This window comes from Coenobita brevimanus, chromosome 64 (genome assembly GCF_032717465.1).
Source record: "Coenobita brevimanus isolate Jiangsu-jjx chromosome 64, ASM3271746v2, whole genome shotgun sequence".
Classification (NCBI taxonomy): domain Eukaryota; kingdom Metazoa; phylum Arthropoda; class Malacostraca; order Decapoda; family Coenobitidae; genus Coenobita; species Coenobita brevimanus.
The window spans coordinates 10,733,505-10,760,318 of NC_137017.1; the positions used below are offsets into that span (position 1 = coordinate 10,733,505).

Sequence of the window (26,814 nt, forward strand, 5' to 3'; positions counted from 1 at the left end):
TTCACAGGCTATATAAAGTTCCACCTTTATGCTTTACTGACAGAAATAGCAGGCATACACTTAAATAAGTAGGCGAAGAATGTTTCAGACTTTAACCAATACTTCAAAATGTATGGAATGAAGAAAATAATGACATTATTCGTAGGTATCGTACACTACCACAAGAGAAAATGCAGTTCCAATCAGGCACGAGATTTCTTTCAAAACGACAAAGCCTCTTTTAATGAGAGGCTTTGTAAGACTACGATGACGGTCAATAAAGAAAAATATGAGATGAAACTGCTGGGAGCTTACACCGTTTTTGTGGTGTAATCAGAAAACATAAATATATCCCCCCCTAAAAAGAATAGTCAGACTAATTCCTATGTAACAAATCCTAGTTGCTTTATCAAATTTGTTCCGAAACTGATCAAGAAAGAAAATTGTTATAAACCATCATCATCATCATCATCATCATCATCATCACCATCATCGTCATAAATCATCATCATTATCATCGTCATCACCATCATCGTCATGACCCTATTCACACTGATGTAAAAAGTGTCCAGGATATGCTAACGTGGGAAGTGGAAAGTACGAAAGTAAGAGAACTATCACTAGAGTATCCAGCACAATTGGAACACACCTTCAATCATTCAGCGTTTCTGGCTTTAAATTTCTGGACTTCACCCTCGAGGCAAAACCATCCACTCTAACTTTTTCATGCGATACTGAAAGGCAACAATTCAGTGCTATCTTGCTTCCTTACACACGGGGAAAGATGATAGTGTGGGGAAGGGTGATGGAGGGGAGGGAATATGAATGGAAAGAAGAGAAGGGGAGGGGACAGGAGGGGAAGGGACAGGAAGGGAAGGGAGGGGAGGAGAGGGGGAGAAAGGAAAACATGGAAGGTAAGTCGAGGGAAGGAAAGAGGAGAAGGAGAGGGAAGAGGAGGAGAGGGAACAGGACAGGACAGGACAGGACAGGAGGGGAGGGGAGGGGAGGGGGGGGAGTGGAAATGAAAGGGAAACGAGAGAAGAGGAGGGAAGGGGGGGGGAGGATGGAGGAGAGAGGAGGATGGGCAGATATAAGAAATGAAGAGTGAAGGTCAGTGGAGGGGAGAGTAGGGGAGGGGAGGGGAGGGGAGGGGAGGGGAGGGAAGACTGAAGAAAATAAGAATAATGGTCAGAGGAAAGGAGGGGGACGGGCGTCTATCTATCTATCTATTGCCACACGCCTCAATCCCGTTTGGGGTGGCCACAAACAAATCGCCTCCACGTCGCCCTGTCCCTCGCCATTTCACTGCCCTGCTCCCAACTCACACCCCCCTCTCTCATATACCTCTCCACCCCATCCCTCCATCTCATCCTCGGCCTCCCCCTCCCTCTCCCCCCCTCCACCTCACTCACATACACTCTCTTCATCAGTCTTTCACCCTCCATCCTATCCACATGGCGTGAGGGTGAAAAAAGGGAAGGGAAGGTGGGGACGGTGGGGGAAGGTGGTAAGGGAACGAGGAGAAAAGGTGATGGGAAGGGAGAGGGAAGGGAAAGAGAGAGGAAAGACGACAAAAGGGGAAGAAAAAGACAAAGAGAATGGAGGGAAGAGGAGGGGTGGGGAGGAATGGAAAAGGGAAGAAAGGAGAGGGGATAAGATAAAGGCCAGAAAAGGGAAGGGAAAGGGAGAGCGGGGTGGAAGAGGAAAAGAAAAGGAAGGGGAAGGGGAAAGGGGAGGGGAAGAGTGTAGAAGATACTGTAAACTGAGGCGAAGATGGAAAGAGACGAATGGATCCTTTGGTGGCGCATTAAGGGGAGGTGGAAGGGGGGACAATGGAAAGAGGAAGAGGTAAGGGGGTTGGGGTACGGAGGGAGGAAGAGAAGGAGGGGAGGAGTGGAGGGACTAAGGTGACGTAGTGGAGGTGTAAGGGCTGCAGGGGAATGGGTGGGGGTGGGGAGGGCAAAAGAAGATTTATAGGGGTCCCGCTAGGGGAAGAATAAGAGGTGGGTGGGAAGCGGCTGGAGGGGAAAGGAAATAAAAGAAAGTTGGAAAATGGGTGGAAGGGATAGAACACAGATTTACGTGGGGAGGAGAAAAATGAAGGAGAGACAGGGAGGTGCGGGGAGAACGTGGGGGGTGGAGGTTGGGGAAATTAAAAGAAGGAAGAGGAAAGACAAGAGGAAGGAATAGGGGACAGTGACAGAAGCCAGGGTGAGTCAGGAGAGAGGGTGAACGTGCCGGACGAGGTAAGACAATGCTAGTATTGTATTCCAGCTAAGGCCAGACGATTTTATTCAGCTTAAAGTAATCATTAGGGATCGAAACCGCTCATACAGTCACCATCAACCCTCTAGTAGTGTGAACAGCTCTAGTATTCTATTTCACTATTCCAGATTACACAAGACGATTTTATTCAACTGAGAATGAGTCACTGAAGCTAAAGAAAGTGGAAAAAAGAAAAGAAAAAAAAGAGGTCTTGCTTTCTTCTCTTAGCCGTAACCACACTCTTCTTAATTCTAAATGCCCTCCTCTTGATCACTGACTCTCCTCTTAACCGTAATTTCACCACAATTACCCGCATCCTCTTCCCCTTAACCGTAACCTCACCCCATCATTAACCATTATCTCTTCCTCTTACTCTCGAACTCCAATTCACTCTTAACCGTCACCGCACTCCCATTAACCGTCACAGTACCCCCATTAACCGTCACCGCACTCCCTTTAACCGTCACCGCACTCCCCTTAACCGCAACCGCACTTTCCTTAACCGTCAACACACCCTTAACCGTCACCGCACTCCAATTAACCGTCACTTCACCACCTTTAACCCACCTTTAACCGTCAACACACTCCCTTTAACCGTAACAGTGACCGTGACCAGGCCGCCTCCACACCAGCATCGCCGCTACCGTGACCCCCGGCGTGTCAAGAGAGGTCAGGCAGTTACGCAAGGTTTTTAAAGCAGCTCATCTCACGTCGTAAACATAGCAGGAAAGTGGTAGTTGAGAGAGAGAGAGAGAAGGGGGGGACTCAGAGGAGAAGGGAAAGACGAGAAGAGAAAGAAGGGAACGAGAAGGATAAAGACAAATGAAGTAAAGACAAAACGGAAAATGAGAAAAAGAAGAAAATGAAACAGGACAGGGAGAGAGGGAAATGGAAGGAGACTGAAGAGGACAGGGGGAGAGACTGAAGCAGAGGCAAAGGGAGAGGAGAGGAGAGACGAAAAAGACAGAGATTTGGAAGGAGAGGCGTGAGGGAGAAGGAAAAAGGGTAAATGAGAGAAGGGGAGGACAGGAGGTGAGAAGAGGAGGAAAATGAAGAGGAAAATGTGAGAGGAGAAGGAGAGGGGAGAAGAAGGGGCAGACTAACAAGATGACGGGAGACTGAGGGAAGGGGACAGCTGAGGGGAGAGAAGAAGAGGGATCAAGCGAGGGATGAGGATGAGGATGAGGAGGAGGAGGAGGAGGAGGAGGAGGAGGAGGAGGAGGAGGAGGAGGAGGAGGTGGAGATTAGATATTCGGGAAGAAGGAAAGAAAGTAGAAACGAGAGGGAAGGGGCAACGGAGAGCATAAGAGGTGAGAAAATAAGGCGAGGCGAGTGAAAATGAATGGATATGAAAGAAGGAAAAACTGAAAAAGACAAAAGAGGAAGAAAAACAGAGAGTACAGATCAAGAGGCATGGAGAGGGAACGGAGGAAGAGAGAAGAGAAGAGAAGGATACAAGGCAGAGGGCATTGGGAGAGAAAAGGTGGAGAAACTGGAGAAGAAAGCAAAACGACAGGGAATAGGAAAAGGTGAAAGGAGGAGGAAAAGGCAAGATATGAAAAAATGAAGAGGAAAGTGCGAGATGAAAAGACAGAAGAGAGGAGAAGGGAGTGGAAAGACGAAGGGGAAAGAGAAAGAGGAGAAGGGAGAGGAAAGAGGGAGGGAAAGAGAAAGAGGGGGAAAGGAGAGAAAAATAAAAGGTAAAAGAGACAATGAGAGAGGTGTTGGAGGAGGGGAAAGAGGAGGAGGAGAGACTATAGAGGATGGAGAAAAGAACAGAAGAGAGGGAAGCGGGGGGTTAAAGGAGAGAATAAGGAAAGAACTGACAGGTCGAGGATGAGTTATGAAAAAATAGATACGGTACACAGACAGAGAGACAGATAGACAGACACTGTGCCAGAAACAGACAGACAAAGACGGACATATAAGTAGAGATAAAGTAATAGATAGACAGATGGATAAGCAGCACGACAGATACTGGAGAGAGAGAGAGAGAGAGAGAGAGAGAGAGAGAGAGAGAGGGGGGGGGTGGAGGTAACAGGACAGCAGCTGACGGGCGGAGGATCGATATGACGGCGCAATGCAGGGAAAGAATAAAGGACAAAAAGAAAAAGAAAAAAATAAATAAATGAAGAGAGAAGATATGAGAAATCTACGATACCACCAGAAATAAGACGTGATTAAATGAAACAACGCTGGTGAATGAACGAAACGAACTGAATAATTATCAATCTAAACTTTAAAGAACAGAATGAGAAAATAAAACATGATAAAAATAAAAACAAAAGCCGGAGAGAATGTTATGATGCCAGCTAAAAAAAAAAAAAAAGGACATCAGATCTAAGCATTATAATAATAAAAAAAAATGATACAAAGGCCTAGAGAATTCAAGGTAATATTAAAGAGGAACACGTTAACTTTAAAAATTAAAGAAATATCAAGGAAAAACTCTAAGATCTGGTCTTAAAATCACTTTGAAAGGACGCCACATAGAAATTGACAAAACTGAACGTGACATTGAGGAAGAGAAACTGTCATCAAACCCGTCCCCCCCCCCCAGAGAGAGAGAGAGAGAGAGAGAGAGAGAGAGATCAAAATAACTACATGGTCTGATCACCCTGACATCAGCTCTTAACCCCTTCAGTGTAATGATGCCTTTCTGAATTTTATTATTGCTGCTAACTGAGGATCTGTCCCTTCTCCCCTTGGGGCTGAAATACGAATAAACGTGTGTGGCTTGATGATTACCCTGGGAGTGTGCCGTCCTGTCTGAGCTACAGATAGATAGATACGGTAGATAGCTAACTGATTATATTATTCAGCTTAGGAACAATATCTCCTAGTGAAGGATTCTAGTGAAGCCTATATTCCACCCTGACTGTAAAAAAAAATAAATAAATAAATAAATAAATAAAATCACGCGGAGATCGCAAGAACAAAACACATAATCGTACTGCAGTGGCTGATCAATTTATAAAAAGTCTTCGGTAAATCAACAGAATTTAATATGCCATCAAAACTTCAAAGGACTGACATCAGCTCTTAAAATATATGAAGAAAAAAGTCACATAGGAGTGAAAATAACTATAAAGAATAACCTGCCCTTGACCCCCTTCACGTTATACTTAAGACACTCTGACATCAGCTCTGAGAAGGAAGTAAAAGAAAGCACCGTGTATGAGCCACAATAAATCACAACACTGAAAAACCTCCACAAAAATCACATGAGAACACACAGAGTCCAGATAAATCACCAAATTAGTCTGAATAATTAAAAAAAAAAAAATCCAGCTCTTCGAACACTTAAGAACAATTTGACAACAGTTTATAAAATCAGTAAAATAAGACGTCACATAAGATCCAAATCAGCGCCACAAAACCAGCCACAATAAATCAAACTGGACTCACAACCCAACCCAGGCCAATAAACCCCACAGGTGTCGCCGTCTCACCTTATACTTCTGCTCTGAGCGTCGTATCTTGTCGTACAGCTTGGCGTGGTGGAGGGCCAGGCCGCAGTACACCGCGAACATGGCGAAGGATTCCTCGTCTTCCTGTTAGTCAAACAAAAAAATAAATAAACTAGAAGACACGTACCTTCGACGACGCCTATCTATTATACTATAGCACTACCCGTGTGTGTGTGTGTGTGTGTGTGTGTGTGTGTGTGTGTGTGTGTGTGTGTGTGTGTGTGTGTGTGTGTGTGTGTGTGTGTGTGTGTGTCTATTTTGGGGAGCAGAGACTATACATTCAAATCGCACCAAAATTGGCACAAAAAACGAAAAAAATTCGCCGTGAAAAAACTTGGTCCCATCACGATTGAAAAACTTTACTATATTTAATGATCGATTACATTTTGACCAAAAAACGCCGCTCCCGGCGCCCGGCATAGGATATCCGTAGAATTTTTTGCCCATAGCTACAACTAAAACATACCATAGCAGCGCAAGAGCCCTCCGCAGGAGCAAGTGCGAGGAACCCGAAGGGCCCACGAGCACTTGTAAAATCTATGATTGTTGTAATTCCTCTTTCCTACCACACGAATACTTTTACCGTCTCACATAGTTAATTCTACGGTCTTAGTCTACCAACAAAATCAGAAAGCTCATATCTCCCCTAGCGCCAATAAAATTTATGATTGATTCCTGCAACGTGATCCGGATCGACCTCAAAATCTAGTCAACTCTTCCCTCATCTACTTCCCACATATGCACCAGATTTCATTGAAATCTGGTTAAAACTTTTTGAGATATCTTGTAAACAAACTGGCAAAGAGACAAACAGACATGGGTGAATACATAACCGACGTCAACTTAGTTGTCGGTGGTAATAAATAAATAACAAATAAACAAAAATGACAAAAAATAAGTGAATAATTTATACATACACAAATAAAACATTAATAAAAATAAAAACATATCAACATCATTATCGGCACCCTCCTGACTCTTCCTCCCTACCTAAAGATGAGGTGTGGTGAGACCCAGACATTTGATATGAAAAATGGAAACGTGAAAAGCATAACAATAAAAAGGATAATAAGTAGAACTATGTAACTGTCCTGCGGACAGTCACTAGTCTCAACCTACTATTTCTTACAATGATCTTGACCCTATTGGGGAGATTTGGAATTTCTTTTCTCTCAGCAATAACCCATACCAGGACACATAACCTGGGCCATTCAGATTTCTTGTGCAGGTCGTATTGAAATCTCCAGCAGACATGACCAACTTATCTCATTCACAACATAATACTGATATGACTCTGACATGCCCTTCCACTGCGAATAAAGCTTCTGGAATTTTCTCCTATTAGCAATGGCCAATGCAAGGACACATAACCTGGGCCCTTCAGATTCTTTACGCAGTCTCTGGTTCCCCCAGAATCATTGGGAGATGATGAAGCGGGAATAATAAGAATACCAGTGAAAACAATACTCTCCTCCTATTTAATAGGTGGAAACTAATACAGTAATAACAAGAGCAATTAGAGCTCTGAGGTAATAATAATAATAATAATAATAATAATAATACCAGTGAAAACAACAGTCTCCACCTACACAGTAGGTGGAGACTAATAATAATAATAATAAATAGAACTCTAACTGTCCTCTGGACAGTCATTAGTCTCCACCTACTGTTTCTTACAATGACCTTGACCCAATGCGGGAGATATCGATTTTTTTAAATACAACGAAATAAACTCTTAGGAGTCGGTCCACTAAGTTTCACTTTCAGATTACTTAATCAGGTCCCACTGAAATCTCCAACAGACAACCACCTTATCTCGTTCACTTATAATACTGATATGACTCTTTCTGCCACTGCACGTAAAGGATTTGGAATTTTTTTTCTATCAGCAATGGCCCATGCCAGGACACATAACCTGGGCCCTTCAGATTTCTTCTGCAGCCTCCGGTTCTGGGATCATCGCAATACTCTGAGGCTGGTATAATAATAAAACCATCAAAAACAACTGCCCCCACCCATGTAATAGGTAGAGACTAACTAGAACTCTGTAACTGGCCGGTGGACAGTCACTAGTCTCCACCTACTGTTTCTTACAATGACCTTAACCCCATTAGGGAGATGTGGATTTTTTTAATATAACAGAGTAAACTCTTAGGAATCGGCCCCTAAAGTTTCATTTTCAGATAACTTCAGGTCCTGTTGAAATCTCCATTAGACATGACCACCTTACTACGGTCACTCATAATACTGATGACTCTGCCACTGCATGTAAAGGATTTGGAATTTTTTTTCTATCAGCAATGATCCATGCCAGGACACATAAGCTGGCCTCTTCAGATTACTCCCTCAGCCTCCGGTTCTCCTGGAATCATCGTGAGACTCTGGGGCCAGAATAATAATAAAACCATCAAAAACAATTATCTCCACCTATGTAACAGGTGGAGCCTAACCATCATCATTATCATCATCATCATAATCATCATTATCATCACCCCAGTTTTTCACAATTATAAAAAGTGAGTATATTATGCAGAATAAACTGACGCATGCACCGAAATCAACCTATTCATTATCATGCAAAGGCGAGTCTTGCAGATGCATTCTCAAAATAGAGTGCTCGAAGGTGTAAGCTCCTAAATTATAGATATGGTAAATGAGTGTGTGAGAAAGGGAGACATAGGAGCTAACTACTCCAGGAAACTGACAAGCAATCGAGCTGGCTAGACAAATATTGTGTAGAGGAGTGTACGTCCAGAGTCTGGCACCCCTTTTAACTTGACAGATGTCGGACTATGTTAGATAAGTGGGTGCGCAAAGTTTTTTTGAGCAATCAGGTGGAGCCAGGATTCCTGGAGCTTGAATGATGAGTGAATGGGAGTATGTCTCATTCAAATGGGCAAACTTGGGTTAGTATCTCATTCTGCCAAGTCTGCTTTCTTTTTTTCCTTCCTTTTTTTTTTTTTTTTTTTTTTCCCTTCCGGCTCTCTGAAGCCTACCTCACCCCACCTTGAGGTAGGCATGGGGGTCTGGATGATGATGATGATGATGATGATGATGGTGATGGTGATGGTGATGATGATGATGATTCCAAAACACATGTGGAGATAAGAAATGGTTACACTGCATCCACATTATATTACAGAATTTGGAGCAACGTAAACAGATCAAGCTTCATTATTTTTTTCCACGTCACTTATTTCAGTAATGATATAAAAATCTGAGGTCTGCATTTCCCTTAACGATCTCAGGTTTAATAATGTTGCCTTAAGAGCTTATTATAAAAGGGAAATCATGCGTTATAATGTCTGTAGGACTAAGCTGACAGAATATACTAATACAAAGCGTAGGGTTTAATGTAGCAAGGAAATTACACAGCGCAGGAATTTATTACAAACCATCAGACAACTTTTGGGGTGTATTCTTGGTGGCACAGATTTCGCAGAGCTTCTCCTTAAGTGGTTTATTTTGAGTATTACACCTTAACACTCTCTTATATGTTAATTATATCGTTTTAATATCGACACTGGCACATATTTCTTAGAGCTTCTTAAGTGGTATATTTTGAGTACTGCATTACACCATAACACTCTCTTGTATGTTAATTACACTTTGCAATATCGACACAAATTCGTCCATAACCTACTGTTGATGGTTTATTTTCTGCTGAGGGAAACAGGCTACTCTCACAATCAGAATATTAAGTAGTGGGTGTGTGAAATTTTATGAGTTTTAGTCTGAGGTCAGAATGAGTCTCCATGGTTACTAGTCAAATCAATCCTCCAACCTGACTACACCTCGCCATTAACTAAGTTGAAAGAGGTTAATGATCGCTGTCAGATTTAAAATAAAAATAAAAAAAGACTATACAAGATACCGAGGTGGAATGTGCAGAATACGTTGCCAGGTGGTATACTACCTCCTATGTCAGTATACTACCTCCCAAGCTAGTATGCTATCTCCAAAGCCAGTACACTATCTCCTAAGCCAGTACACTATCTCCTAAGCCAGTACACTATCTCCTAAGCCAGTACACTATCTCCTAAGCCAGTACACTATCTCCTAAGCCAGTACACTATCTCCTAAGCCAGTATACTATCTCCTAAGCCAGTATACTATCTCCTATGCCAGTATATTATCTCCCATGCCAGTATATTATCTCCTATGCCACATCATTTCCTCAGCCAGTATATTTGCTCCCAAGCCAGTGTGATACCTCCTGAGTCAATACTGCATAATATCTCCTTAGCCAATATATCTCCTAAGCCAGTATAATATCTCCTAATCCAGTATAATATCTCCTAAGCCAGTATAATATCTCCTAAGCCAGTATAATATCTCCTAAGCCAGTATAATATCTCCTAAGTCAGTATAATATCTCTTAAACCAGTATCATATCTCCTAAGCCAGTATAATATCTCCTAAGCCAGTATAATATCTCCTAAGCCAGTATAATATCTCCTAAGCCAGTATAATATCTCCTAAGCCAGTATAATATCTCCTAAGCCAGTATAATATCTCCTAAGCCAGTATAATATCTCTTAAACCAGTATCATATCTCCTAAGCCAGTATAATATCCCCTAAGCTAGTATAACATTTCCTAAGCCATTAAGCCAGTTTGGTGTCTTCTAAGCCAATATAATACCTCCTAAGCCACCTGGAATGCGACCCAATACTGCAAAGTGCGGGACGGTCAGGGAAGTAAATGTCTTCGTAAAGTTTGGCGCGAACACACTTCGGAAAAAATTCGAAACATCAGGAACACCCATTAGCCCAATTAAAGCTTTGGTTATGTTTCGCTACGTTTCAGGTACCTTCGAACAAAACTGAGAAGATATTTGATGCTCCTGACTGTGCCTTTGTATTCACCGTAAAACTATATTTAATTACAAACAATTCAGCCTATTTCAAACCCTGCCTCAGATTTCAAGCACAATATCTTTTCCTTTCATAAAAATGTACGGTACTGTGCCACATCTGTCTAAGAAATTAAAGTGACAGTCACTATGTATGTCAGTATGACTTTCACTGTTTGTCATCGCAGAAAATTATATAACAAACAAATTTTATGAAATACTATTGAAGGTCTTCATACCTGTACTTCTTTTATTATCCTTCTCGTTTCACTGCACAATTTCTCATTTTCTTTCCGCTTTTCTTTGCGAAAAACACACAAATGTTGTTAAAAATGCTCAGCTTAAAAAGAAAAAAAAAAGTATCATATATACTTTTGTGGACGCTTTGACGGCAACGATGAAATTCCTTTCATTCTTTTTTCTTTTATTTTATATATGCATTTGTTTCATCTGATTACATTTGTATCGCTGCTTGTTTTCACTGCTCTGTATTACAGGATGTTTGGAATTTAGTAGTCATGATTAATTTTGTCTATCTGTCACTCCCTGGCTCGCTCTGACTTTTTTTGCTGAAGACACTCATGCTCGTACACATCGACTGTAGATCACCATGTTACTGTGGCTTCTGATTTTCTTTCCTCTTTTTTTTTTTTTTTTTTTTTTTTCGGGGGCTGCAGGCAAGAGTACCACCTACGTATTTCCTCCGTATCTATAATGGTAACTAAAATGTGTGGGAGTCTGAGGATGGAAATTATTTTTTCTTGTATCAGCAATTCGGCGCACTGACGCGGCTTTCACCGCCAATCCCTTGGGTTGCACCGGCCAGCAGAGGAAAAGACGTTACTGTGCCCTGAGCTTCATTTCTCCCATCTTTCACATCCTCACTGGGTTCAAACAGCAATACACTTACTGACGTTTCCCTCAGCAACAACACACTGTTTATAGAGTTATGGCCACACAATTATCATCTAGCATCTGCTATACCACTACTACTGCAGCTTTACCTCATGGCCTAAAGCTACTCTCCCTGTTAGTTTATATATTTGTCCAGCGGTTCTGATTAATATATTACTGTTAAATTACTATCAGTACGACCTTCCCTTTCAACCTCCTCCTCGTTAGTCATGTATACTCAATTACATTGGCTTTAAAAATTTTCAGTGTGACACATTCTCCCATCTCTTTTCGTTATTTAGGTGCGCGCGCACACACACACACACACACACACACACACACACACACACACACACACACACACACACACACACACACACACACACACACACACACATACACACACACACACATACACACACACACACACACACACACACACACACACACACACACACCGCTCGCTGGTGCAGTGGTAACGTTCTCGCCTGCCAACTGGTGGACGGGAGTTCGCGCCTCGCTCAGGTTGCGAAAAGTTTCACTGACGAAGTGGGTGGTTACTGTCCCCCTTGAGCAAGGGGACGGGTGTGTGCGTGTGTGCAGGTCACAGCCTTGCCCTTAGATCGGACTATATGAGCTCTCAGCTCCCTTCCGGGAGGGTAAAAAGCTGACGATCACGACCATCAAGTGATCCTGACCGACCCGGTGAATTACATATATATATATATATATATATATATATATATATATATATATTTATATATATATACATATAATTTCACCCATCAGAGGATGGGTTTCCTTCAGCTAAAAATCGTCAAACCGTAGCCAGAGTATATACCCGAGTACTGCAGGTCCTGCTCTGTAAAGAATCAAGTGTAATTGCATTATTCTGAATTTAGACACTTCAGCCTTCCCTTTTGAGTCCTGGCCAGCATGACCCACCTTGCTAAACACGCCGGTGGCCTTGTTAACCATCTGCATGACGCCGATCACGTTGCCGCGTATGAAGATGGGCATGCATAGGATGGACTTGGTCACGTAGCCAGTCAGCTGGTCCACGGTGCGGTTGAAGCGAGGGTCGGCATACGCGTCAGGGATGTTCTGTACCTCACCGTTCTGTGCCACGATGCCCGCGATGCCCGTACCGATGGCGAACCTGTGACAGAGAGAAGGAGAGATGTCGATATGAGGGAGGGGTAGAAGATTTTGAGCGAGAGAGGGAGGTATGGAAGAGGGAGACATGGAAAAATGTGAGTGAGAGAGGGATATAAAGAGGCGGGAGAGTTGAACAGTGTGAGCGAGAGAGGGAGAGATATGGGGGAGAGACGGAAACGTGTGAGGGAGACAGGGAGATGAGTATATGAGTATGTGAGCGAGATAGGAAGGTATGGAACAAAACAGGAGGGATGGAGAGATAGGAGGGAAAGAGGATGATACATGTACCAATGGCGAAAACATGAGGAAGGGAGGGAGAGATGGGGATACGCGAGATGTGTGCTGGAAATGGAGAGATGGAAAGACGTGGTGGGATTTGAGGAATGAAAAGAGACGAGGGAAGGAGACACATAGAAGTTTTAGGGAGTGACAGGAAGAGGGACAGAGAAGTAAGAAAAAGAGGAAGAAGGATGTAAAAGTGAGGGAGGATGTTACAGGGCCAGGGCGGAAGGAATACAGTGAAGGGAGGGAGATGATGAGAGTCGTCTATATTGAACCACTCAGGACTACGATACCTACGATACTTGTCCCGAGGGTGAAACTGCATGGGAAGGATTTGTGAGGCTTCAAGACTGGAAGGAAGGAGGTAGACAGAGGGCTGAGGGATGGGAGGAGGAGGAGGAAAGGGAGGCATGTGGAAGTGAGAGGCAGGGAGGATGAATGAAGTGAGGGAGAGAAGGATGAAAAGGTTGAGATTCAAGGTTACATGTATAAACTACACAGCAAGAGGAAGGAGGGAAGGGTGTGAGGAAGACGTAGAGGTTTGAAGGAGAAAGGGAGGAAAAGAAAGAGGGGGACAAGTGGGACGGAAGGAGGGAAGGAGAGGATGAAGCGGAGTGAGAAAGTAAGGGTCGCCCAGGAGACCAGCTGGCAGCAAGAAAAACAACCACCTGTTGAACTGGTGTGTGTGTGTGTGTGTCACCCTAATACACACACACACACACACACACACACACAGAACAACACGACAGCCAAAGGGTCTCTCTTACAAATAATTCTTTCTCTTCCGCTGTCCCTCATACCAGCATTGTTTACATCTTTTCTCTGAAGGTATTTTGCTGGAGGGGAAGTGGATTTTTTCTGATTTCCCACTCTCATTTTGTTGGTTATATTTTGGCTACTTCTCACCAAATTTATCATCATCATCACCATCATCATCATCATCGTGACATCTCTACCATCCTCCTCCTTCTTCTCCTCCTCCTTCTCATCATCATCACTTGTCCATTTCTTCCTACTGCTCCTCTTTCTCCTTGTCTTCCTACTGCTCCTCCTTCTCCTCCTCCTCCTCATCATCATCATCAACATCATCAACATCGTCATCATCATCACCACCAGCACCAGCACCACCACCACCACATCACCATCATCATCATTATCATCAACATAATTTTCCTCCTCCACAGCCCCTCCCACCAGGAACAGGGCCCAAACCAACATGGCCAGCCCCTCTCTCGTTGTGTCCCGGGAAAAAGTTGAATTAATTAGGCTCAGCCCCGGTCTAATGCAAGTGTAATTAGGGCTGGGGCAAACAATAATAAGGGGCTTTGTTTCAGGGCTTTGGCGGGGCGGGCGGGGGGGTACGCGGTAGTCATAGGGCGGCGCAGAAAGGAGCTTTGTTAGGGATGGAATTGTGATCTCTGGAGGCCTTTTGGTTTTACGGTAGTTGGCCATTCAGAAGCTAGGCAAAGAAAACGGAATAAGTCTGAGGTGTATTCTACGTAAATGAATATCTGAGTAGGCGTGGTGAATTATTGTACAGATGATAATAAAATACTCTGGGGAAAATACGCAAAAAAATGGATAACTGGAATAAATTTGAGATGAATTCTAAGTGAACATCTGAGTAGGTTTAGAGAATGACTGTACAGATAAGGATAAAATACACTGAAGAAAATATATTAAGAAAAAAAAAAGAGTAGATGCGTAGTTACACCAGGGGAGTGGAAGAAGAATGTGACTGTACAGCCGCGTTCACAAGTAGGGATACACATCTATTCATATTGTCTACTGTAGAGTCTACTGTTGGTTAGATGTGGAACCGTTTCACTCACTGGTTGGTGCACTCGTCATCAATGCGCCAGCAAGTGAGGGAATTAGCTCTAAATATTACCAGCAATGGACACCATAATACTCAGAACGAGTAGATGTGTATTGTTTCTCCTGAACGCGACTGTACCTCTGTGTAAAAATAAAGATGACCGAAGTGAGTGCAAAAATTCTCGTTGAATGTAGGTCTGCACGGTGTTGTGGGTGAGGCATAGAAACAAACAGGGCAGAGACGGCAGGATAGATGTCGGAAGATCAACACCCCTCCACTCATAATTCTGTCTTCACCCCTTCCAGCTCTTCTCTCTCCCCTGCAGTTGACGGATCTTTATATCCACTTGACCTCTCCAAAAGTATATTACCTTTCACATCCTTAGTCTCCCCAAGCTAATCTCCTCTTCCACAAATTTTTGCGTATATCTTCTTCCTTTCTTTCTCCTTCTCCTCTCCTACACAGCCTACATCAGTGTTCTTTCCTTCCTCTCCCCTCCCCTCCCTCACATCTCTGCTCTCTTTCTAGTATCCTTCTCCTTCCTCCCACTCCCCTTATCAGGATTCTGCACCCACTCCCCTTACCACTCCGGTTAAGTACTCTGCGTACGACTCTTCAGTACACTGCCCCCCCATCCCCCTCCTTTTCTCTCCACTCACAGTTCTGCGATCGTCCCCTCCAACTCCCCTCGCCCCCCCACACACTTTCACCTACTTCTAAACCCCCCATCCAAATTACCCAAGAGTATATCCTACCATTACCCTTCTCGGTCCCTCAATTCCTACTTCTCCCCAAATTTTTTTTAATACACTTCCTTTCCTTTCTCCTCCTGCCCACACCTCTGCCTCCATTCTCTAACACCTTTCCTCTCCCCTCTCTCAAGATTCTGCTGTCCTTCCCCTTCGCCCTTCTCTTACCTTTTCTGTACCTGAGTTTCAGTCCACTACCTTCTCATCTCCCTTTAATTATCCCTACTCTCTCCCTTACACCCTTTTGTACCTTACTCAAGTACACTCCCCCCTTCTTGGTCTCACAACACTTTCTTTTCTCTCACATAATTCTGCGTATGTCTCCTACCTTACTCCCTCGCCCCTCCCCATCGCTTTCCTCTCTCACACAAAGAAATTCCACAAACAAATCACCCTCTCCTCCCTTCCCCACCTTTCTCTTCGCCCTCGTTTCATCTTTCCATCCTCATTCTCTCTTGCCCACAAGACTACGTACAGTCTGCAAGATAGTATAGTCTATACCTATCTATCTATCTATCTATCTACCTATCTATCTATCTATATATATATTACAGTCTACAAATAAAGAAAATATGGTGGTATGAATTATAATTATGCCGGCTCCAATTACAAGTTCTGAATTATTTAGTGACGCACCTCACAACCAGATAATAAACCACGTCGAGATGACAGACGCCACAATGCTCAATCAGAAATCTATCATACCCAGCTGTTCGGATTTAAAAAAAATGTAATTGCTTCCCTCCCTTCCCCATCCCCCTCCCCCTCGTAGTGAATACAAACATGTGATATAGCAAAACATTTAAATCATAAAACTTTTAGTGAAAACCATTCCAGCACAGCAGTAATAAAGGCCACGAATAAAACCATCACAACAGTAAAAAAAAAAACTAATAAAATCCACTCCAACGTAATAAAGACCACAACTAGACATTACAAACCACAATCACAGGTACTAAAAACCATAGAAATAACCGTCCTGACCACAGGAAAAAAAAAATTGTGGAAAAAAAATCTATTCCATTATTCACCTCTGATGTTTAAAGGCAGCCTGCAAATTTAATTCTGTTTTTTCCTCTCCTTTTTCTTTTCTTTTTTTTTTCCTCCACTTACACCAACACCTCGCCCGTTCGCTTCCAAAAAATGATTCCCGTCTGTTCCCAATCAGGTGAGACAGATGGCGTGATTAGGGTGAGGGGACCGGGTGGAGAGAGGAGGAGGTGTATTCTTGTGGGCTTTGGAGACTCCCCAGCACCTCTTCTTATATTTAAAGATTGATTACACTAAAAAGATGGTGGCAGCGTAACAACAGAGGTCACTGCCGCCGTACAGTAGAAATAAAAGCACAGCGATTTAGTTTTGGATGACAGAGGACATGACTAGGGTGGGTGGGGGTAAGCGGCTGGGGGGAAGGAATTTCTCGTGGATTTCGGGGTTCAAAAACATCTCTTATCCATTTGTTGTCAGATGCCTTCATCGTGGTAGTAATGACCACAAATAAATCGCCTCCATGCCATCTTACCTTCCACCATCAGGCTGCCCTTTCCACAACGCACACCACCCTTATTCATATACCTCTCCACCCCTCTCTTCCATCTCATTCCCGGTCTCCTCCTCCACCTGAATCAAAAACATTCTCCTAGTCGATCTCCTAGTTTCCATTCTCTCTAGCGTAGATTGGTGTACAACTAAAATGGTAGACGGGCTGAAGCAAACTGACACAAACAAACAGATAACTAGACCTATACATTTATAATTAAATTAATGTGGCGTCCATCTATCTATTGGCAGACGCCATAATCCCGTTAAGGGTCGCCACTTGACTTTGTTATTTGTTTTACACGTCATCACACTACCGGTTATGACGTGGGCTGCCTCTTTAATGACTCCTGCCTTTGAACCCTCACCTCATTACCTTCTCCTTAATCACCTCACTCAGACCCTCAACACGGGGTCGTTGTTGCGTGGGCTGACGAGGCAACCTGACAAGCTTTTCGTAGCTGTTTATTCCAGCACACGACACGTTAGTATCCTTTTGTGTATGTAGATATTAAAATGATACCTTTCCTGCTTCGCTCTCTCTGTCTGTCTGTCTTTCTCTCTAAGTAAGCCTCTCCCAGAAACCGAATCCCTCTTATTATGTCGTCCTCATAACATTCCCTTACCCCCTAAAACTGAACTCGCCCAAAAATAGTAAGTAAATAAATAAAGTACATAAAAGATACTCTCCTAACCAAAAATCGCCTCTTGAATCCTTCTTATATAGTAAACCCCCAAACTGAACCTCCCCTATAAAATCATCTCTTAAAAACCATCACTTCCAAACACACACACACACACACACACACACACACATACACATACACACACACACACACACACACACACACACACACACACACACACACACACACACACACACACACACACACACACACACACACCTATAAATAACACACAGGTAAAAGAAAATTCCCTTCCTCACCTGATCTCCTTGAAGGCCTGAGGTGGATTGTCCTCATCAAACTCGGACCCCATGTCGAAAATCCTGGCGTACAATTGGCGGTTCTTGGAGTCCACCAGGAAGAGGGAGGCACGGTCGGCGTCCACTAGTTTCTGGGCGAAGTTCATTATCTTCATGATGAGGGTGTCCATACTCACCATGTCCTGGAAGATGGACCTGAATGGGGACACAGAGAGAAGGGTCCAGGTTAGATATTTTTGTTTACTTCTGAGTGTGCCCTCCCTCATGCTTAGGTGGGTAAAAACGTCAGGATGATGAATATGATGATGATGATGATGATGATGATGATGATGACGATGATGATGATGATGATGTGTGTGTGTGTGTGTGTGTGTGTGTGTGTGTGTGTGTGTGTGTGTGTGTGTGTAATTCACCGGGTCGGCCAAGATCACTTGATGGTCGTGATCGTCAGCTTTTACCCTCCCGGAAGGGAGCTGAGAGCTCATATAGTCCGATCTAAGGGCAAGGCTGTGACCTTCACACACCCACACACCCGTCCCCTTGCTCAAGGGGGACAGTAACCACCCACTTCGTCAGTGAAACTTTTCGCAACCTGAGCGAGGCGCGAACTCCCGTCCACCAGTATGCAGGCGAGAGCGTTACCACTGCACCAGCGAGCGGTGTGTGTGTGTGTGTGTGTGTGTGTGTGTGTGTGTGTGTGTGTGTGTGTGTGTGTGTGCGTGCGTGCGTGCGTGCGTGCGTGCGTGCGTGCGTGCGTGCGTGCGTGCGTGCGTGCGTGGGCAAACTAGTGTCACTCATTTCAGTGTGTTGGAGAGAGGCACTTTCATGCAGTGGCGCCGATATGACTGGGCGGCTCGACAGCACAGCTATGCAAACATCCCCCAGCTCCCTGCCTAACCTCCCAAAGGGGGATGGTGTACTACAGATGAGCAGTTTTAGACTGGCGTCTACTGGCTTCGTATTTAGCTGAATCTAGGACTACAACAAAAAATATTGTTACTAAAAACAATGTTGAAAATATCAAAGCAGTGTCGAAAGCAGTCAGCTGTACCAAAGCGAACTTAAATTTTCGCAGTCACTGTACCAGAGCGAACTTAACTTTTCGCAATCACTGTACCAAAGCGAACTTAAATTTTAGCAATCACTGTACCAAAGCGAACTTTAATTTTCGCAGTCACACCCTGCTGATTACTCCGTCATGTATCGTGATCGCTTAGTCACTTACTTTTTATAAATATCAGTAAGATGTTCCACAATACACCATTTCATTTTAAAGTATTCTAATACATGCAAGTCTTTGACCCTTGAGGGCTGCGGGTGTTCAGAATCCTGCGATTCCAAATCTAACACCACCATTCCAACTCCTTCTTTGCTTCCCCCTTCATCTCCTGTTTTGATTTGTATATCCTCACTGCTGATTTTTCGGTGCCGGAGAGGCACTCTTTCATGATGTGGCACCGACATAACCGAGCAGTTCCCCTGCCAGATTATGCAAATGTCTCTAAACTCCTTCCCTACTCCTTACAGCAGGATGGTGGGCCGCGGGAGAGGGACATCTTCAGCTTGCAGTCCACTGGGTTCACTGCCAAATGACCCTGGGGTGCAACTACTACTACTGTACCATTACTATTTTCTCACCACCCATTTTCGCCATAGCAATAGTTATTCCGCTTAACCTAGTGAAACCAGCTACATCTTTCTTGGTGTACTCTTACTACTTCCAGACGCCTGTATTCTGCTTTGAAACAGACTAACGGAGTGTAGCGGCTGTTGAAAACCATATCTACGAGTATCTATACTATCTATACTGTTTGAAAAGTCCTGAGATGAATTAATTTGCCTGGAATTGGCAGGAATAAGCATAATATACTTTATCGGACTGCGGAGGTTAAGGGGCAGGTGTTCAGGGTAGATTGAACCCTTTCTTTGAACCCTCCTAAACCCCTCCCATGAGCCCCGCTGAATCTCTCCCCTGAATCCCCATGAATCCCTCCCATGAACTCCCTTGAATCTCACTGATCCCTTCCCAGAACCCCCTTGAACCCATCCCATTAACTTCCTTGAATCTCGCTTAACCCCTCCCCAGAACCCCACTGAACCCATCCCATGAACCCATTGAAATGTCAATAAAAGAAAAAAAAAAAGTTTCATCTCCATCCAATATTCTGTCTACGTTATTTGCTGTAATATGAACACACACACACACACACACACACACACACACACACACACACACACACATTCAAAAGCCATTATTGCTCTCGAAGAAAACAACAGCTTTATTTAATTTGCAGCCTGCCCGGATACGGTAAATGAAACAGCCCCGATTCTCTTTTGATAATTTATAGGGACTGGCAACACTGTGTGTGTGTGTGTGTGTGTGTGTGTGTGTGTGTGTGTGTGTGTGTGTGTGTGTGTGTGTGTGTGTGTGTGTGTGTGTTTTTGTGTGTGTGTGCATGGGTGTGTGTGTGTGTGTGTGTGTGTGTGTGTGTGTGTGTGTGTGTGTGTGTGTGTGTGTGTGTGTGTGTGTGTGTGTGTGTGTGTGTGTGTGTGTGTGTGTGTGTGTGTGTGTGTGTGTGTGTGTGTGTGTGTGTGTGTGTGTGTGTGTGTGTGTGTGTGTGTGTGTGTGTGTGTGTGTGTGTGTGTGTGTGTGTGTGTGTGTGTGTGTGTGTGTGTGTGTGTGTGTGTGTGTGTGTGTGTGTGTGTGTGTGTGTGTGTGTGTGTGTGTGTGTGTGTGTGTGTGTGTGTGTGTGTGTGTGTGTGTGTGTGTGTGTGTGTGTGTGTGTGTGTGTGTGTGTGTGTGTGTGTGTGTGTGTGTGTGTGTGTGTGTGTGTGTGTGTGTGTGTGTGTGTGTGTGTGTGTGTGTGTGTGTGTGTGTGTGTGTGTGTGTGTGTGTGTGTGTGTGTGTGTGTGTGTGTGTGTGTGTGTGTGTGTGTGTGTGTGTGTGTGTGTGTGTGTGTGTGTGTGTGTGTGTGTGTGTGTGTGTGTGTGTGTGTGTGTGTGTGTGTGTGTGTGTGTGTGTGTGTGTGTGTGTGTGTGTGTGTGTGTGTGTGTGTGTGTGTGTGTGTGTGTGTGAAATAGGAACATTTCACAGTAATATTTTTCAGGGAAGATGTTGATGAAGGCTGTTCAGAAAAGACAATGCTACACCTCTACATCCCCTCCATCGCACTTCTTCATGACTAGTATCATAATCTCGTGTTAATCTGTCGTTACATTTCGGCATTTAAGAAGAGATAGCAATTTTAGGCCAAGTCAAAGGAATACAGCAACAGTTCCCTTTAACCCTTAGATGTGACAGACTTCTCAGTGGTGAGTATAATCGTCTACTGAGATGTAAGAGTTAGCCCCTTCACTCCAACGACGACATTTTGGATTTTCTTCTTGCTGCTTTCACGACTTTATTTAGCCTAAGGGAAACTTCTCGAACTGGAGGGTTTGGATACAGCCTTTGATTAGCATCTTCACCACTAAAGGGTTCTCCTCATCTACATTAAATTGTCTAGCAGCATTAAAAACAAATGGATAAAGGCGTCACCGAACTGAACTGATTAATTCCCACAGTACAATCATGGCTTTTAAAATCATTCATACTACTACTAGGAGGAGGTAAAACGGTGGAAAAAAAAAATAGGAAAAGTATATAATTAAGCGTGAAAATGAATCGCACCTCATGATTCTAAAGTCGCTGACATTTTCGACTCCATCACGCATCCGAAATCCTCCCTGTTGCTCTTCTTTAGTTTCCATTTGGTCTCTCTGCTCAATCCTTTTCTTCTATTTTCTCTTCTTGCCTTTTTCCCCTCCGCTACCTGTTTCCCTATTTACAATTTTTCTCTATCTTGTTACCTAATGTTCTCTATCTCCTATTCCACCCTCTCTTACTACCTATTTCACTCTTTACTACTCTTTCGATACTTTTCCCTCTACTGCCTATTTCCCTATCCCATCTTTCCTCTCTTGCTGCCTAATTTTCCCTGTCCCCTATTCTCCTTCCTCTTGTTATCTCTTTCCCTCACACCTACCCCTTTTTCCCACCTTCTACCTATTTACCTTTCTCAAGACCGTCTTCATGAGCTCTGTTAGGTGGAGGGGGAGATATTGGATGACGACATATATAAGGATCTCTCTCTCTCTCTCTGCATTCCACAGCCAAGCACTTTAGTCTGGTTTATGCCTCATGCTCCAATGATTTTCTTTGAGGAGGACGGTCATCGCGAAAAATTATGAACATGGAAACTGCAAAAATCTCAGACAGGAGTCGTCCACCCCCCTACCTTTCCTAACCCTTCATACCGACGACGTAAGATTATAATTCACATCTGCTGCCTCTAGACGATTTTATTCAGCTCATAAGAGACCTTTCGAATTGGACAGCTAACATGTAGCATTCATTTACCCTATCACTACTTGAGATTTTTCCTCAGATGAATAAAATCATCTAGAGGAAATAAAAATATACTTAAAAATTAATGTTATCCGACGAAAGTGATCGTACATGTCCGAGCTCTCTCCCATTGACCCTTCTAACACTACTATATATCTCTTCACCTCCATTCGTTTCCATTTCCTCTTTGGCTCTCCACCTTTTCTCCCCTCGCCATTTCTTTTCTGTTTTTCTCCCTCTTCTCTTCAGCTCCCCACCTGTTCTACCCTCTTCTCTCTCTCCCACACCCCCCTACTTCCCCCACACACTCATTTTGACAACGGAGAATATGAAGTCAGTGAGAGTGCTTTGTTTAACCCTGCAGTGATAAAACTCGTTATAATGCAGCATTACTACTACTACTACTACTACTACTAACTATTACAAATAATAATAATAATAATAATAATAATAATAATAATAACCCTTCTTCCCCCCCACACTCACTTTACAACGGAGAGTATGAAGTCATTTAGAGTGCGTTGCTTGACCATGCTGTGATAGAGCTCGGCGTAGTGCAGCGCTATGCCGCCCCACACCAGGTAGGAGTTGACGATCTCCACGTCCTCCTCGTGAAAGCTCTCCCCGCCACCCTGCCTCCTGTACAGCTCCAGCACGGCCGCCAGCTCACCGTCGCTCTGAACCACGGCCATCACCAGGGCGTGCTTTATGTCTTGTTCCTGCATGAGAGGTGAGATGTGAAGAAGTGAAAATAAGAGGCAAATGATATAGATTTTTGTGACTTATAACTGTATGGCTAAACAAAACTGAATACTCGAATATTTGAAAATGTGAAAGAAATCATTGTCGGTGGAGATATAAGAAAATCATACAGCTTACTGTGCTTTCAAAGTACACATATTGAACTGTAGAAGACAGTCAAAAGAGTGGTCAAATAATATACAGTACAATTTTTTTTACTTGCATGTACTGTAGAGATTTTAACTGCAGAGTGTGGCGAGAACAGTATCCGAAACTGATACAGGTTTTGTGACACAGAAGTGTATGAATATAAAACTGCAGATTAAACATACCTGATAGTCGAAGAAAATAACAAAAGATAACCGTACCTGGTAGTCGAGGAAAATAAAAGATAATAATACCTGGTAGTCAAGGAAAATAACAGAAGATAATAGTACCTGGCAGTCGAGGAAAATAACAGAAGATAATTGGTGACTGAGTGTAAGTATTGGGCTTTTCAGTCTGGTGACGTATGTTTTTAATTTGTTGCCTCCGCCAAGGAGGTTATGTTTTTGCCGGAGTTTGTCTGTTTGTCTGTTAGCAGGATTACTCAAAAAGTTATAAACGGATTTTGCTGAAACTTTTTGGAGGGGTAGAGTATGGCGCAAGGAACGATCCATTACATTTTGGTTGTGATCCGGATCATCATCCGGATCCATGAAATTTTTAAAGGATTCTCAACTATTGCGGGACAGTGGAAATTTCAACATCTTTGCTTCTAACTCTATAAATAATGTACCTACAATGCTTGCACAAAAATTACAAGATAACATCTCCATAAAATCTACCACACACTCCGCCTTGGATGAGGTTTGCAATCTCGGATTGCTCTTATTGCTGCCACTTCCAGACGATTTCATTCAGCTCTAGAGAGACTCTTTGAACTGAGGGGTTAGATACAGCCTGCAATGACCACTTCGCTTCAAAAAACCCCTACTGAAGTTGAATAAAATCGCTTGGTGGAAGCTTGATGAAAACAGAAATATGTAATAGGAATTAAAATGCAGGATTAAAACAAAAGAGAAAAGAAAGACAGTACAGTATGTGATAAAACTGGCGTGTAATAATTGAAATGGTTTGTGAGGTATATTTGTAACGACATAAACATATAAAGTCAAAATCGTGGAAGCATGGAGTAAAGAATTATGTGACTGCTATGAGTACAGACAACAGAATATAGTAAACATGAAATATAGAGCAAAGTACATAGATTTTTCTGCCTACTAACTTGTAATGCTATTCCAGAAGAGAAATACAGTACAGACCTTTGTGACTTAAATGTATACAGGCTCCATATTAAACTAGAGAACAAGCTGAAAATAGAGATGCTCAATAGAACTAGTTTAAAAATAACTTTTAAATGTTAAATAAAAAGCTGTTATATAAAAACAGATGAGGTAAATATGACTGCCTTGAAAATCTGACATTAGTAATGCAAAGATTGTAGAATAAGGTGAGAACAGAATAATGAAATGATCTACATATTTTGTGAATTACTGTACATATACTGAATACTATCATCAACACCATCGTCATCATCGCCATTCCTGCCATAACTCCCATGTATAAGACAGGGCGAGGTAGGATCCAGCGGCAAAGAAAAAAAAACAAAAAAGCAGGAAATTTACGAGTACCAGCCGTTATGCACAGTGAAAAAAGACCAAAATTCATTGTCATTCAAGCCTTTGGAATCCTGGTGAATAATGGAGATTTTTGTGATTTATAAGTGTACATATATTACTGTAAAAAAATAGTATATATACAATATATATAAATATATGTATAATATATATATATATATATATATATATATATATATATATATATATCATATGTATATATATATATATATATATATATATATATATATATATATATATATATATATATATATATATATATATATATATATATATATATATATATATATATATATATATATATATATATATATATATATATATATATATATATATATATATATATTCACAAGGTGTAAGGTAATATAAAAAAAAAAGATAACACCAATAAAGCCTACTGAGATACACAATATGCAAGATGAAAAAAATGATAAAACATGAGAATAATGAGAAAAATATTAAGTAACTCAAAATCTGCACATGTTAAACTGAAAAGCAAAACCAGTTGGGGTAAAGAAGGTAATGTAATGATAATACGAAAGAAATCTGGCTATTTGGTTATTCATATGTTAGCAGATTGCAGAATGCAGTGGAAAACGAAAAGGCAAATATATAAACTTCAGTAATCTATAGATGTATAAATATTTAACTATGGAATAATACGAAAATGAATGATGCAAATTATAGAAATATCTGTAAGCTGGTCTATCTATCTACAGGCTCTATCTATCTGCCTACTAGTGAGGTGAAAGGGGTGTTGTGAGGGTGTGGAAGTTTCCCATTGTTTGACTCTATAGTGTAGGGTTTCAGGTGCTAAGGATGGGTAATATGAGAGAGAGAGAGAGAGAGAGAGAGAGAGAGAGAGAGAGATACTCACCTCAGCAAAGGGGCATCCACAAGGGAATCTATGGTCATTCATGGGTAGGGAGAAGCGCGCCACCTGTCTCGATGACGCCACCCACCCGCACGCCCACTGACCCACGCCCACGTCACACCGCCACGACCCGGGCTTCGTCATCTCAACTCTGGCGACACAGGTACACGGTCAACTCAGAGAAAAATAGCAAGAACAAGAAAAAGGAAAACAGCATAGGCATCATCATCATCATCTTTGTCACCGTAATGAAGTACTGTTGGGGAGTTGGATAGATAAACAGAGATAGACAGATAGAGTACGAGGGAGTCATTCATTTTTTTGTTGTGTCCAACTCTGGACAAAGGCTTCGGGGCCTATCCCAAGGCCCAGTAGTCCTCTACACACCTCCACATGTCACCACCTCGGCGCTAACACCCACCGTCCATACTGAATACATACGAGGGCTGTCTCATACAGGACTGGTGTACTGGTATTAGCGGAGGTATCTTTACATGTCGGCGGGTCTTCTGGTAGATCAGTAAAGTCAATTTTATGAAATTCAAATCCTTAAACTGTTCCCTGCCCCAGCCGGGGTTCGATACTTGGTCCATCAGGACTGCAGGCCGCCTCTCTACCGATTCACTCACCGCCTTTCTCATAAGCTGAATAAAATCATTAGGTAGTAACGAGACTATAGTAAGATAATTCGTTGTCGCAGGGTTTTGAGAGAGAGAGAGAGAGAGAGAGAGAGAGAGAGAGAGAGAGAGAGAGAGAGAGAGAGAGAGAGAGAGAGAGAGAACCTTAAACCCCAAACTTGGTAATTGCTCTGAAGAGAAACTAATGACTTTTGTTTAATTAGCGGGTGTCTTGTCCGCCTCGTTAGTCTATTGTTTCGCAGGTACCTGACTGGGGGATTTTCTTTGTATCTTTATTTCTTTATTATTTTTTATTTTACCTAACAGCCTTTAAGGGATAATTGCTTACTCTTACATTCTTCACCCTCTTCTGTCTGTCATTCTGTTTCTTTGCGTCTCCGCCTTTGTCTGTCTAGTTGTTTGTCTGTCTTACTGAAACTATCTCTCGCACTGTATCTTAGTGTTTGTTTATGTTGCGGCCTATCTGTCTGTCTGTTTGTCCGTCTTTATTCTCTCTCTCTCTCTCTCTCTCTCCTAACGCTGCATCCTCTAAGGTGTGGT

At 42.7% G+C, this 26,814-nt stretch overlaps 1 protein-coding gene across 1 annotated transcript in view; it reads right to left on the reverse strand.

Moving 5' to 3' along the window:
- The window catches only part of LOC145404646 (putative 3',5'-cyclic phosphodiesterase pde-5), a 207,739-nt gene that overhangs the window by 34,383 nt on the left and 146,542 nt on the right, over positions 1–26,814 (reverse strand). Inside the window, exons 7-11 of the mRNA XM_080276170.1 lie at positions 25,640–25,771; positions 22,829–23,061; positions 17,956–18,150; positions 12,408–12,621; positions 5,697–5,798 (exon numbers count right to left, since the gene is read on the reverse strand). Of these exons, the coding sequence (XP_080132296.1) occupies positions 5,697–5,798; positions 12,408–12,621; positions 17,956–18,150; positions 22,829–23,061; positions 25,640–25,771 (876 nt within the window). The remainder of the gene's footprint in view (positions 1–5,696; positions 5,799–12,407; positions 12,622–17,955; positions 18,151–22,828; positions 23,062–25,639; positions 25,772–26,814) is intronic.